This window comes from Botryllus schlosseri, chromosome 11 (genome assembly GCF_051294905.1).
Source record: "Botryllus schlosseri isolate E-star chromosome 11, Bs_hap1, whole genome shotgun sequence".
NCBI classification, from domain to species: domain Eukaryota; kingdom Metazoa; phylum Chordata; class Ascidiacea; order Stolidobranchia; family Styelidae; genus Botryllus; species Botryllus schlosseri.
Genome location: NC_137246.1, coordinates 5,370,325 through 5,384,792, shown reverse-complemented (window position 1 = coordinate 5,384,792; position 14,468 = coordinate 5,370,325). Strand labels below are relative to the sequence as shown.

Below are 14,468 nucleotides of genomic sequence, written 5' to 3'. Positions count from 1 at the left end.
TGCGCAATTAGCAATTGACCAGAGCTACGCTATCATGACCATCAAGAAAACGACAGTCGTATAAGACGAGGTGGTTTCCCTATCGGTGTCGCGTTTCGTGGACGGTGTAAACCGGGCTTTACGCGTAGTACTCCAGTGAAGCCACCTACGTCTCAAGCGTGCTGTATTGTGTTGCTTCCGGCCTCACGAATCCGATATGTGGAAGGCTTGACGATATACTTCTTATGTCTTTAGATGATAACAGTTCATGAAGGCGGTCACAACTGGGCTAGATGCAGGGTATTGATACCATTAGTGTTGGTAATAGTGATACTGGAAATAGTTTATATCGCTCATTTGGATAAAGAGAACATGGTAGCTGTTCGCCCGTACCTCACATATCATCAACACCTTAAGGATTTCGAGGTTATGCGCACATGGAATGAAAATGTTCGTATTTTGACATGCTATTTACCGAAGGGGACCTATACGATGTAGTATCAATATTGTCACCGCTAACTAATGTTCATATTGCCGCGATATTGCGGTTGGGTAAGCCTAGATGTTTCAGGTGGATGGATATTGAGTATGAATATGTAATCCAGGTTCTAACATCCCGACTGTAAGCCCTATATCTGTACTGGAATCCTATTATGATTGATCCCCACCATGTCACGTAACTGGTCGTTACAAGTACTCTGCATAATTCCTAGGAAATAAATTCCAGCGCATATCAAACGGAATTGGAAATAGAGGCGGAGGTTGCGAAAAGACTGAAGGCAGCATCTGATATAAAGGTGGATATCTTTGTTCTCGTCTAAAAACTGTATTAGTGAGAAAGGCCGGGACTTAAGTTCACATGTACCGCATACTGAATACGTAAGCAAAATTCAGGCGGTCAGCATTCCGTAACTGTAACCAACATGAGTGATTGATTATGTCTTGTGATGATACAGTGACGATATCAGTCCTAGACGAATTGTAAAGCAAACGTTGCTCTTATCGTCTCATGCTTACATCTTGTCATTTTCCTAGATCGTGCTGATCTGGTCTCTGGCGTTTGGCAATAAAAATCCGCACAAAGAGGACCGCGATAAGTGTGGCGCGTGTCAATTCACATACGACAGATCTCTGGTGGGTTCACACGAAAGTGTTTCTTCGATAGTGGTTTACGTAGGATACCATTTAGCGCGGAAATGAGGTAGATCCGTGGTGTGCATAGCAGTATGTAATCTGATCGTATGCTTTTCCTTTATGCATGAGTAGCATGACTGTGTGAGATATCAGCGTAAATATCACGCAACTCCGGATGCCCATATCTGCATGATATCATACGTGTACACTGTACAGTGTACACTCTGTACAGTGAGCTGGGTTGATGTGGTATATCAAATATACTTGTGCGATGCACCTAATTCATGGTGTGTTTGTATGTTTCAAGAATACAAGATTAGGTACAAAGTAATACTTTCACTTTACCTATCTGTTTAAGAAGGTTTTATAAGCTCTTGTGCTTCTACCAGAACATATATCCATTTTACTTCGGGAGGTGAGAACATTTAACGTATATATGTTTTCTAGATATCCGATAACAGAACTGAAGCGGTTGTTTTCCATTTCGATTCGATACGAGCGAACGATGTACCGACTCCAAGGTTGGTACGATTCGCGTTCTTTTGTCATGTACTGATGTCGGATATAGATAAGACTGACAGAGTATAGACCAGTAGTTTTCAATATGACCGATTTTGAGAGATGGGACTATCTGGTCATACGCTACAACAGTTCTCAACACTTTTGAACTCGCGGCACCCCTTCAAAATAAAAAATAGTTAGCGGCACACCAAAAGTGCCCTTTCAATTTACTTGGCACCATAGCGTTTCATTTGACAATTTTGCGTGACGTAAGAGGCAGTATGGTACGGTACATACATCATCACACCAAGTGATGTCCATGTTTAAGTAACTGTCGCAATATAAGCGTGGTTTCTAGCTTTGATTGTTTATTTCAGTTTTTCGTGATGCTTGTCGACTACAATGGTCATTGGTAATTTACACCAGGCCGATTGCGCTTATTTTGATTCCGTATTTGCCGACTTATAGCAAGGCCCACTTCTAGGCTTTTATTAAAGACACCGCTTACGTGGATCACGTGGCGAGGAGCAGCATAGATAAACCTATAACTCTTATAGGTAGGACTTCTGGAGTCTACCTCGGTCGGACTCGAACCCTCAAACCATTGGTGTTGCAGCTGTGGATCATACCACTACGCTATTTCGCCATGTTCTCTTGTTAGTTTTCTGATGTACCTCCACTTGCCAAATCTCTTTTCCTTGCTGCAACGATCATCACCGCTCGACTCCCTTTCTTTCAGAATAAATTTCTCCATTTTAGTTGAAGTTCTGTACCTCCAAGAAGCTGTTTTCCATCTTAATATTTCTTGAAGTAAACTTTTGTAAGTAAAGCGTCTCTCATATAGCTTACTATAATCCCTAAAAATGTCGCCGTATTCATCGAGGCAGAATATCTTTCCTTTGGGATTACAGCAAGCAGCAGGGCGTCTCCAGACGAAAGTAATCGGGTCACTTTAATTTACTGACAATTTACGATGTCACAGACACTTGGGACTCCTCTTAGAGACTATTTCATTGCCGATAACACAACGTTGCACTGCAAGCCTATATGTTACCGGCGGTGCCGGCAACCTACCTAAGCTGACAATCACAATGTGGATGGCTAGGTTATATGTTTGCAATTCGACTTTGTAATCGTGAACATCACTTCCAAAGAAGTTCATTTCTCGCTTGTGATTAGGAAGCAAATGAGGATTAGAAATTTGCATTGTCACTCAGGCACCACCATGTCTGCTCTTTGCGATTAATCATGCGATATGCATTCTCTCTGCCGGGTAAAGCGAATTAGCTCGCGATATTGATTGCCTGCAATCAGCAATTGTGATTTGTGAAATGTACAAACTTCACAATCGAGCCCGATTTAGACTATTGATCGTTTGCTATCGACTAGAATTATTTTACGTATAATTTCAAAATTTCGAAGATATATCTCGCAGTAACCTTGCGAGATGTACATGACACGCTAATGTACCGAGGCACACCGGTTTAGAACCACTGAACTGCGACTTACGAGAGGGTATATGTTGCGGTGTCCGGTCAATACCGAGAATGCTATTACCGAGAATGCTATCACCGAGAACGACAATACCGAGAATGGACATTACCGAGATTGCAATATCTGCAATGCAGGCATGTTATGCATATGAGCGGGTCGTGTCTGTGCATCACGGCGTTGTCACATTTGGTATCGATTCTCAGGTATGAATTTCCCGACAACGTCAGTTACAGTAAGCAAGATTCTTGGCATTGGCCATTCTCGGTAATGTCCGCTCTAGTGGGCAAAATCATTTGAGTGCGTGATATCTTGGTCTCGGCGAGGTATACCTCGTTGAAAGGCATAATGAGCTAAAATGTTCACTCCGCAATGATAGTATGGATATATGAACTACACACACATATACTATACAACTGTAGGCCACTCCTACATACCTTTGCTGGCGGGAAGATTCCTCACATTGGCAATAAGGCTTGCGTGAAGCGGACGTGACCCGTTACCTCTGTCACTGTTATATTGCGCTCAATCACGGCGAAGGAAAGGAGAAACGGAAGTCTAAGAAATTTGGAGGACTCGCTAGTTGATGTATATAACTATAATAAGAACTTATTGGCAAAGTACACAATGTCTTTAGCTTCGTGATTTGATATAGGGCATGTTCCGCATTAGCGGACTTGAATATTGGCTGTTGTATGAATGAGAAGCGACAAAACCGTTATAAGTGGGCCGCTTGTGAATGACAACAGAATTACGACTGTGGAACCAAATCAAAATAACCGTTAATCGGGTTCGAATTAATGAAGGCATAACTTGTCAGCAACCTGATTATGGCATACCCGAGAGTGTCTGGGTTTGTGGGCGGTGTTTTCACTCGCATAACGGCACGTGCACTGTTCAAACCAACGACACTAAAAGTCCAATGTATTTTGAATTTCAGAAACCCGAATCAACTTCATATATTCTGGGCCATGGAATCGTCCGCTACATTGAAAGTGACCAGAGGGGTTAGTCTGCGTTTTGAAGATTCCTATCATTTCAATGCGACGATGACGCATAGGTGAGCCTTGATGCGACAAGATGCAGATTGTCCGCAAACGAACAATCGACTTTGTTATTGATAGAATGTGTATCCTCTTTGATACAAAGAAACGTGATTGCACAATGCACATTGGCGTGATACCAAGAAAGTATAGCCTATACAATATCTATAAATAAGACTCTTCAGGGGTCACCAACCTTTTTGTCACCGAGAGCTACTTCTTGGGTACTGATTGATGCGACGGACTACCATTTACTCCCGCCGTTTACCCGTTTACCTGGTTTGATATTCATAGCACTGGGCACTTGACATTGCAGTAAGACTTCTAAGAGTCTTTTGAATAAAAACATCTCATTTCAACTAGCTAGGCACTAAGATTTTTTAAGAAATCATGAATTAATTCGCACCATGTTAGTATAAATTATGGTTCTATACCAATACCGAGAAAACCATAACCGAGAATGGACATTACCGAGAATGCCATTACCGAGATTGTACATTACCGAGAATTGACATTACTTCTAAACTTATCTAGGACAAATCTACCTAACACACGCACGATCGGTTTCCCATGTACAGCTCTAAAAGTAATAAACTTGATGGAGCTCCAATTTAAAATCGCACCCTTGATCCGAATCATGTCATTTCCGTTTTGACTTTCTGTGATGTTTAGCAATTGAAAGCTTTGAAAATGCGTGGGCCTTGCAATCAGACTATTGCGCCAGCAATGAAATAAACGCAATTAGACTATAACTTATCAATAACCCTTGTTATGGTGAAACCTAGCAAGAAAGAGTTTTGTCTAGACGCTGCAAGAAGTACATTTATCGTGCTCATTATATTAACTCAAGGCTTAAGCGGGCAGCACAAAACGGTGTTCTGGCAATAGCTTGCCCATGCCCACCCATGATGTAGAAGGACGTATAACACTACAGCATCGGAATACTTCTGTGTGCTAATCCGTCACGAACGTGCTTTATAAATTAGGCGTGGTTAAGGAGACCAAATATGTTATCAAGACCGCGTGCCATGTCATAGGGCTATAATCAAATACTAGCGTGAACTCCGATTATGTATTGCGAAATCAAAGATACACTCTAAAATCATGTGGTAGACTAAACTTGGCGTTTGTTGATAAATTTATTCTTAGTCGCAAGTAGCGTATAGTTTCAGTATAACATCTGCAAATGATGACACTATACTTGAATCAGATCGGGTATTGATGGAATTATTTTATCAAAACGTATTATCGTTTGGACGCATTAATTCCTTCGCTGTCAAATCATGTCCCCCATAACATTTCGCACATGGAAACTTAGGTGTAGGCGTTCAACTGGTAGCGTTGCCAGCTGTCACATAGCACAGGCTGTGGTTGGTTATGCGAAAGTATTTTTGATTGAGTGCAACCCTATTCCTTCACGTATGACAGGTGTATTTAACTTTCGAATAAGCCTTCCATAGTGAGAAAGAGAGAGAGAGAGTCCTTATTTTCATCAAACCAAAATACATGAAAAACAGACGGCATTGATTTTCGTACATAAAATATGCATGTACATTGTACAGTTTACAATGTACACGTACAGTATTCGGTATCAGACATAGGAACGATCGATACGAGTCTGATCGTACATAACGTAGTGATATAGAAGGCCTACTCGACTACGCGACTCGAATCAATATAATCGATTGCGATTACAATTGCTTCTAAATCTCGCGATGACGCTCACAGCAAAATCTCGAAGCAGGAGAGACGTATAATTATAATGATACCGATTAGACTGCATCAACTAATAAAAATTCAGGATCATTGGTGAATAATATAAAATGAATATGAAATTCCTGCCTAGACGAAGAACACTTCTCGCAGTTGTACATGTACACACCTGTACAGTGTACACTCGTATATCAACAATCCAACGAATGTGGATATTGCGGGCTGCCGTTACCGTTATGAGTAACGCCAAAGAACCACTCGGTTCTGATTTATGCCAAGAACCATTGAGTTTTATTGATTAGTTAATGGATATGGAATTGTCATGTTTTATTTGATGTGTATAATATTTCAAATTTAATCGTTTTTTTTAGTGTACATACCCCTCGCCTAGTAGCAACGCTTCATCTGAGTTTACCCAAGCATAATAATCAAACATCAATATTTGCGATAGTATTTGAATCTAAGCAAGATGGTGATAATCATCCTTCCTTCCCGAGCGAGTGGTGTCTGTAGATGAACAATGATAATGCATGCACGAACATTGCTCACCGCATGAGAGTGGTTTTTAAACTGCACTACATGGAATATCCACCGACTGTTACGCGTGCATGACTCATTTCGTTACGACGGAATGACAAATACACTTAATTCTTGCAAATCGGACGGTTCTACGGTCAATAATGTGATGTGATGTGACGTTAGAGGTAAAGCTGGGAAATCTTCTTTTTAAGAAAATTTGATATAAATATAAAATTAAATCGAACGGGGTAACAATTTTTGTGGATTTTCTTGCGAATGTAATGAATTACGGTAACGAAATTTAGAACATGCTGTGATCGTCGTAATCGATTTCGATCTCAAATAATGTCTGGATGTCAAACGCCGATGGGTCTTCGTTAATCTTGATCTGTGATACTAGACAATTTTCACATTTGCGAAATTATATTAACATTAGAATAGCTACGTAGTCGTTTCGAAATTACAATAGCATTGGAATTACTTCATTCGCAAAAAGTTGGAAATTGAATTAAATTACAAATTACAAACAAACACACAAGCAATTCAGTTCATATTCATTATTCAACCCGAGTTCACTTTCATAACCGCTAAATGAAAAATCTCGGCACACCGAGCGTGGATCTTTGTGCATTGCCCCAGTGGTTCCCAAGCTTTTTCAACTCGTTGCCCCCATATCGCGGAAACCGAAAAACAGGTCACGTAAACGAGAAATTTATTCATCTAACTCTGATCGCTGGCGAAATGACTTATAAAAGGTCATTTTTCTGAGACGGTGCGCCGTGTTTCCGCGACTATGGGTTGACCTTTTTCAGTCAACATTCGCGTCGTTTGCAGAATAAGCCGTCGCCGCGTGTATTTTTGGTCGTGTTAATTAAATTATATCTCACTGGGCGCCCTAACATTTTCGCCCCATCCCATCGCCTCCCAATTGTCCCATTTGCTATTTTCGCCCCTTGCTTCTCAAACTCCCCCACTGGGGGCGATATCGCCCATGTTGGGAACCACTGCTCTGTACAGTTCTTCTGTAGCATATTTGGGAACACTAGAGATTAGATAATTGAAATTGGAACATACAAACATTTCGCTAAGTTAGAAGAAAATTAGATCGCAGGCATTGTGCCGTAAGTAGTCTACAAATTGCACAGTTGCAATTATCTAGCTGCCCATGTCTGATCTACGCCACGCCAAGCATCAACGTTCAAATTACATTTACCTAAGCATAAGCCAATCATAAATCATATATAATTGCTATAATATGTGTAGCTAAGCATAGCGGTTATTATCACCTTCATGTTGGCATCTGTTCATGACAATTGAGCATGTACATTAGGGCTCTTCAAAAATGACTTTTTTTCTCGAATCGTACTGGCTACTCGATAAAATTGTTAGGTTACCTAATTTAAGCCTACACACAAAATTTGGTTCAATTCCAGCCAGTAACCGCTTTGCTACAGGAGAAGAAAGTTACTGGCTGGAATCGAACCAAATTTTGTGTGTAGGCTTAAATTAGGTAACCTAACAATTTTATCGAGTAGCCAATACGATTCGAGAAAAAAAGTCATTTTTGAAGAGCCCTAATGTACATACCTCTTAGAGGTGGGTTTTCCGATCATACCATACCACATCAAATGTTACGAACAATGGGAGGCTAATTTTACATTTATACGCAATGCCAAACATAGCCAGTACTTGCCATTCGCTGTTCGTTATTCAATCCATGTCTTAGACCTCATGCGATTGTTAGTCATAGTTTTAAAAGAAATCCGTAAAATATTAATTGATTACGATTACTTTGGAATTGTTTTCAAATACAATCGATTGCAAATTAACTAATGTCCTCTTCTAGTCCATGATCTGACTGTTCGCGTTTCAGGTTAGATTCGACTTTTCTGGCTAGTTATCAAAGCCAAAACCTTGCGATCGCGTTGATGGGCAACGACGAATCCATATACGACCAAATCATGAAGCGAAAATCCAGACTGGCGATGGCCATGATATCAAACTGCGCCATCACAAACGGAGCTCGCGTCAGAATAGCGAAGATAAAAGAGCTGATACGCATGGGTCTGAAGTTAGACGGTTACGGCGGCTGCTTTGGAAAGAGGCCCCCGCGAAATAATGCGGCCCAACTGATCGAGACCTACAAGTTTTATTTTGCCTACGAAAACTCGTACCACTGTAAAGACTACGTTACTGAAAAGCTGTTTAACAACGCGCTGACGCATCACGCGGTGCCGGTGGTGTGGGGCGCGACTAAGCAGGACTATGAGCGCATAACCCCGCCGGGATCGTTTATATTCGCGGAGGATTTCGATACGCCGCAAAAGCTGATCGACTATCTTCAGTATTTGGATAAAAACGATGAGGAGTATCTGAGATATTTTAGGTGAGTTTTGGTTTCAGGCTAATCTAACACGTCCGACGGTACAATTCAGCGGCATTCGGCAATATATGCTAGCTCACAGCAAAGTCGAATTTCTATCACAAGAAACCGAACTATTAAAATCAAGCTGATGGTTTTTAACAGGACCTCTACTTGCAGAATATTTAATAAAACCACGTATGGCACTTGGCGAGATGGTGTAGTGCTATAATCCACAGGTGCAACACCAATGGGTTGCGGATTCGAGTCCAACCGAGGTCAACTCCAGAATTCCTACCTATAAGCCATGGGAGGTTAATCTAGGCTCCACCTCGCCATCTCATCCGTGGAAGCGGTGTCTTATAAGAGTCTAGAAGTGGGCGGTGCTATAAGTCGGCACTGCTACGGAATAAAAATGACGAAAATTGACCTGGAGTAAATGACCACGGTAGTCGAAAAACACCATGAATGCTACAAACAAACGTATGGGACGTTCAATTTCAAATAAGCCGTGTTAAATGAAGTTTCTTATATTTACTTTTGAGTTGCCCACAGCCGTCGTGATTATATTATGGGTAAATTGTGATTTTCGAAGGTTAACCGACTTGCAAAATTCATATAAAAATTTCGGTAGCAACTCTGCAGGCTTAAAAGCTTTCAGTGCCATTGGCGAACGGAATTCCCGTAACGTTTTATGAGATACTCTATAACTATTCGAAACCGCGAATATATCAACACTTATATTAGACTAGGATAAATAACTACGATAAGCGAATCGGCCGTAAGAATTTCCTGGTGTTTACACAGACCTTCCTAACAACCGAGCGAAGTAAGCTACACTTCCAGCGTAAGGAGTGTTTCCACACCCAAAACGTGGTACACGAAAGCAGAACCTTTACCTCAGACTTACACCGCCGAATTAATTCCAATTATGCCTGACGATTTAGACCAATTGTTCTTAACCTTTATTCTCCCAGCGCCCGTTCCGAAAATCTTCATGGTTTGGCACTCACCATATTTCAAGGACTGTACTAATGGCGATGGGGTAGAGGTCCCAGCAGTCTGGTAGATTCTTTCGGGTTTGGACTTTATTGGAAATAAATCGCCCTTGATTCGCGCCCGATGCTATTTTCGGGATCAAAACTGTTTGGTGGTGACTCATACCTGCCGGGTTTGAGCCCAATTGTAGGCTACACGCCTCGATTCGGTGATATTATTGTATATTGTGGCTCTTGAAAACAAGGATATTTAGGCAATCATTCTGGTCAGAAAACTTCAAATCATGTCTACTGTACAAATGGCTCTCACTCTCAAAGGTGGCATAGAACCACGCTTCCAGATTTCCAGACGCAGTGCATGGTGCAATAAATGTATATCTAGTTCAAAACATTTTGTCGGGAAAATCCCATCTAGCGCGATCGAACTGTGTTAAGGAAGATTTTGCTATCTAAAAGTACGCGACTGAAGTGTAAAACACACATTTAGATGGAATATATTAACATCTGCATTCGTGAAAAGACTGCATACATCGCCGGTATAAAACGTGCAACGCGTGACTAATTTTTTTTTATAATTGATAAATTTTGTTGGGAATGAATCAATGAATGAACGAACGAATTCTTCGACGAAATCTCAAGGATATATAGAGCTATGGAACTTTGTATCCCCATGAAAACTACTGCGCCATCTGTAATGTTACTCCATTTTTTTCGGCGCCCCCATAATGTCCCATCACCTCTCATATAGCCCTTGAGTTTTCCGCCCCCTTTAAAATCAAAATCGCCCTCAGAGGAGTGGGGGCGCTTGTGACATGATTGAGAGTAGACTGACTACAAATGGACTACGAAGGAACATAGGCATGTAGGGTATAAAAAAATGCTTTACGCCATGAATCAATTAGGACTGCCAACCCTCTCAGTAACGAAATAACTAATGTAGCGATAGAACAGTGGTTATTAACCTTGCCTCTTGCCTGGCGATTTTGAAGGGGGCGGAAACGCTCAGGGGGCGATATGGGGGGCGCTGAAGAAAAATGGCTTTGCAATAGATGATGTAGTAGTAGTTCACATCCTTAATGAGTATTCAGAGCCAATTACATTTCACAAAACCTGTCGAATCTCGAAATTTGTGGTCGCGCTACGCGAAGATGTTTGCTACATATGTTTTCATGAATGTATTGGGTTAATATAATTCATGTAAAATGAATCGCGCGTACTTTCAATCGTCAATTTCCCATTAAAACACTGCCGTCACGCTTGCTAGGGTTATTTTCAACAAAATGTTTCGAAATAGATATCAGGGGCCTGAAATTATTTCGGTGAATGAACATAAGTTACACATTATGTTTTGACGTCTCCCCCACGAAAAAATACGCATAATTCAAGAAAATAGAAATAGGCATTTCGGTTTCGGCCATTGCCACGCCACGATACACAAAGACAAATAAAGTTTCGGCCAATATGGGACTCCGAAAAGTGTGCCAAACAGATCGTCAGCGAGAAAGCCTTAGCCCAGAGCCGGCCAACCCGTGGCCCGCGAACCACATGTGGCCCGCGAGAAGATTTTGAGTGGCCCGCGAGGTAATTTCCGGAATTTCTAATGTTATCAAAAATGGATTGCACAGATTGCGAACTTGTGAGGCCAACCAAAAATTTAATTAGTCTGGCCGCAACACTTGAGATGTGATGACTAAAATATTAGTTCCGAGTCCGACGCATTGGCATATCCATGAGCCAGTCACATATTGGTAGATCTTCATACACTACAATAAAGCAGAATAATTTGCGATAGATTTATCAAAAGTAAAATTTTTTAACACGCTTCGCGCAACATGTTGTCACTCGATTTCTTGCTTTTAATATTGTTGCCCCTTTGTGAAAATGAAAGAACGCCTAATGTATCAGATTGAATCTGACTATATTCGCGATTACGAGACAGAGTATTGTTCAACATATGCGACTTTGCGTTTGCACACGCAGAAAGACCGTCGACTATGAAACCTATAGGCACAAAATGATTGACGCATGTTGGTCGAAACTTTCGATATCGATATGTCCAGGCGCCAATAGCCCAGTCCTTGCAAACTGAGCCCAGCGATATACAGCAGGCCCGCAATATAGTCATGTGACAACATTATTGACCTTTGAACTTCAAAATATTTTCGCGCTTCGCGCGGCTAGTGGTCCGCGCAACGGTTCGTCAATCGAATGTGGCCCTTTGGCGGAAAAGGTTGGCCAGCCCTGCCTTAGCCGAAGAGGATTGCCCTTACTTCGCTTCGACGTATACAAGTCTAATTGTCCATAATAGGTGCCTAAATCACTCGTGCCAAATTATCATGTCGTTGCAATCTGAACCCCACAGGACAAATAACATCCAGAGAAAAATTATTTGCCAGTGAAGAAATACCAATTTTGACCAGCAACCGGGGGGGGGGATGGGGAGAGGAGCCCAGATAAACCTCCGACGGGAATCGATCCCGGTCCATCAGATTGGTGGGCGCTTATCGTAACCTCTACACTATCTCCCCCGCCATGTAACGAAGTAATTGTACCAACGGGTATGCCCGAGTATGTTTAATTATTGGTTACGTACCCTGCATTTTCCAAGACAACAGCTCACTCAGCGCTACTGGTAAATCTGATTACGTGAGCTAAGATGATAAGAAGTTTATGGCGACATATATATGCAATTATCACCTATCCATTCAATTCATGCATTACAGAAAATTTTTGGCGCCTAGGGCGACCAGGCCACATAAACTTTGCTGATTATCGAAATCACGCGACGGGGTTCTTGGGAGCAAAGCCCCCAGAAGTTGGGTTTATCACGCTATGGATGCCCAAGACCATCATGTTTTAGGAGGGGGGGGGGGGGTAACGAAGTGCTGTTACGGCTTTCCCTCTTACCCATTGTTTTTTATTACAGTTCTAGTTCTTACAATATGGGATGGGGGGCGCTAGACCACGATAAAGTGAAAGGGGGCGCTGGAGCGAAAAAGGTTAAGAACCACTGAAATAGAATACATACGGAGAACGAATTACGCCGATTGATAAATCATTGGCTCAAACCGTGCAATATTTAAATTGATACGTAAAAAGAAGGGAATGTTGTACAGTTGTTAACAAGTCAAGTGAAATATATGAATTCTGATTTATACGTAGGCCTAATGAATTCGTCCACCTTCTTTTGGGTGTGAACCCACTCACTTTTCGCTAAGACTGTACACTGTACAGCCGATTGCCGATAATCTCACTTTATGAACGGGGTTAACAATCTCTTTTCTAGATGGAGACTCATGGAGCCGGCCGCTCTACCGCAGTACGGCAGGGCTCGCGGATTCTGCGCCATATGCCGGGAACTGCACGGCATCAACGCCGACGAAAGGTTCAGCACCAAATACGACGCTTCGCGCCCGTCGGTGCCTTTATTTTCAGATAGGTTGCTCCCGAGGTCGGTTCCGTCGCTTAGCCAGTGGTTCTACGGCGAAGACAACCCGGAATGTTTCAAGTGAATTTACGAAATGTCGGAAAGTTAGCCAGGGATGGCGCTTCGACTTAGAGGGTGCATGGTATACGCTGCAACGGAAAATCGTGTTTCGCCAATTTTCACACTATTGCCGTTTCAGATGAGTGAATGGTATTTTCATGTAGCAAATCTTACCTTCAAAACCTTCCAATGCGTGGAAATGAGTCAAATACATAAATTCTAATGGCGATATATCCCAGGCTGTGAAGTGGGTTCTCTTTACTTAAAACAATTACACTACACTCAGGATATATATCCATAATAATAGCTGTGTTTGATTCGTGTTCATGCATTGAGATGGGCGTGAATGCACAAATCTAGCAACTTATATTTTCCACTCATGAGTTTAAAATGTAGAGATGGCTTCCATAACAGACTACATTGATGAACTGCCAATTGAACGACGAAACGCAGTGCAATTATTACAAGTGCCTTTCTGCTATGTGATGCCGTTGGCTCGCCCTTACGGTGATATATTTTCATTGCGGCGTTTGCCGGCGTTAGGAGGTAATATATCCGCTGTATTTTCTATGCACTACATGGTACCACTGTCCAGTGTCCATATAATATTTTTTGCCCGGCTCTAGCAAATTAGTCTATTACACTGTATGTATTGGTCTATGGCATCGATCTACTTGCAATTGTTGTAACTGCTGAAATTAGGTAGATATATATATATTTATTGATTCGTCTTACTATGCGAGTGCTTTGGATACGCACCGGGCTATACGACGAAAGAGAATTGTATATTTAATGTAATTCAACGCGCATTCATTCTGTTGGTAGACAGGTGACGATAAAATCATTTCCTAAAAGATATATGCACAAGATTACAGAACGTTTTTTGACACTGTATTTGTTCTCCGTCCTGTGTTTTGAGACGTAGAGCCCTTCCTCGGGAATTCTGATCAGTTTGTGGAGTAATCGTGATTTGTGATCGATTATACATTTAGAAATAATCCACATTAATCGTAATCAATTAGTTAAGTTATTCAGATTAGTCTCGTGAGAAACACAATCGCACTTAGTGAAATTGATACTCGGTTATATGTTTGTCAGGTTAACGGTTATGTTTGGCAGGTAAACAGAGTGAGCACTGTTGGCAAATATATGTAAACCGGGCAAGTGCATCTTAACCAATTAAAGATTTGAAAATGTTATGCCCACTAAACAAACACAACAGTTTGAATATGGAATAAAAA

General features: G+C 41.5%; 1 protein-coding gene across 1 annotated transcript in view; it reads left to right on the top strand.

Annotated features, from left to right (window-relative positions):
- The window catches only part of LOC145450960 (4-galactosyl-N-acetylglucosaminide 3-alpha-L-fucosyltransferase FUT6-like), a 241,142-nt gene extending 227,023 nt beyond the window's left edge, over window positions 1–14,119 (top strand). Inside the window, exons 2-8 of the mRNA XM_080329451.1 lie at window positions 235–429; window positions 693–776; window positions 1,015–1,113; window positions 1,561–1,634; window positions 4,046–4,165; window positions 8,254–8,766; window positions 13,027–14,119. Coding sequence (XP_080185577.1) covers window positions 235–429; window positions 693–776; window positions 1,015–1,113; window positions 1,561–1,634; window positions 4,046–4,165; window positions 8,254–8,766; window positions 13,027–13,252 — 1,311 coding nt within the window. The 3' untranslated portion in view covers window positions 13,253–14,119. The remainder of the gene's footprint in view (window positions 1–234; window positions 430–692; window positions 777–1,014; window positions 1,114–1,560; window positions 1,635–4,045; window positions 4,166–8,253; window positions 8,767–13,026) is intronic.
- The last annotated feature ends 349 nt before the right edge of the window (window positions 14,120–14,468 follow it).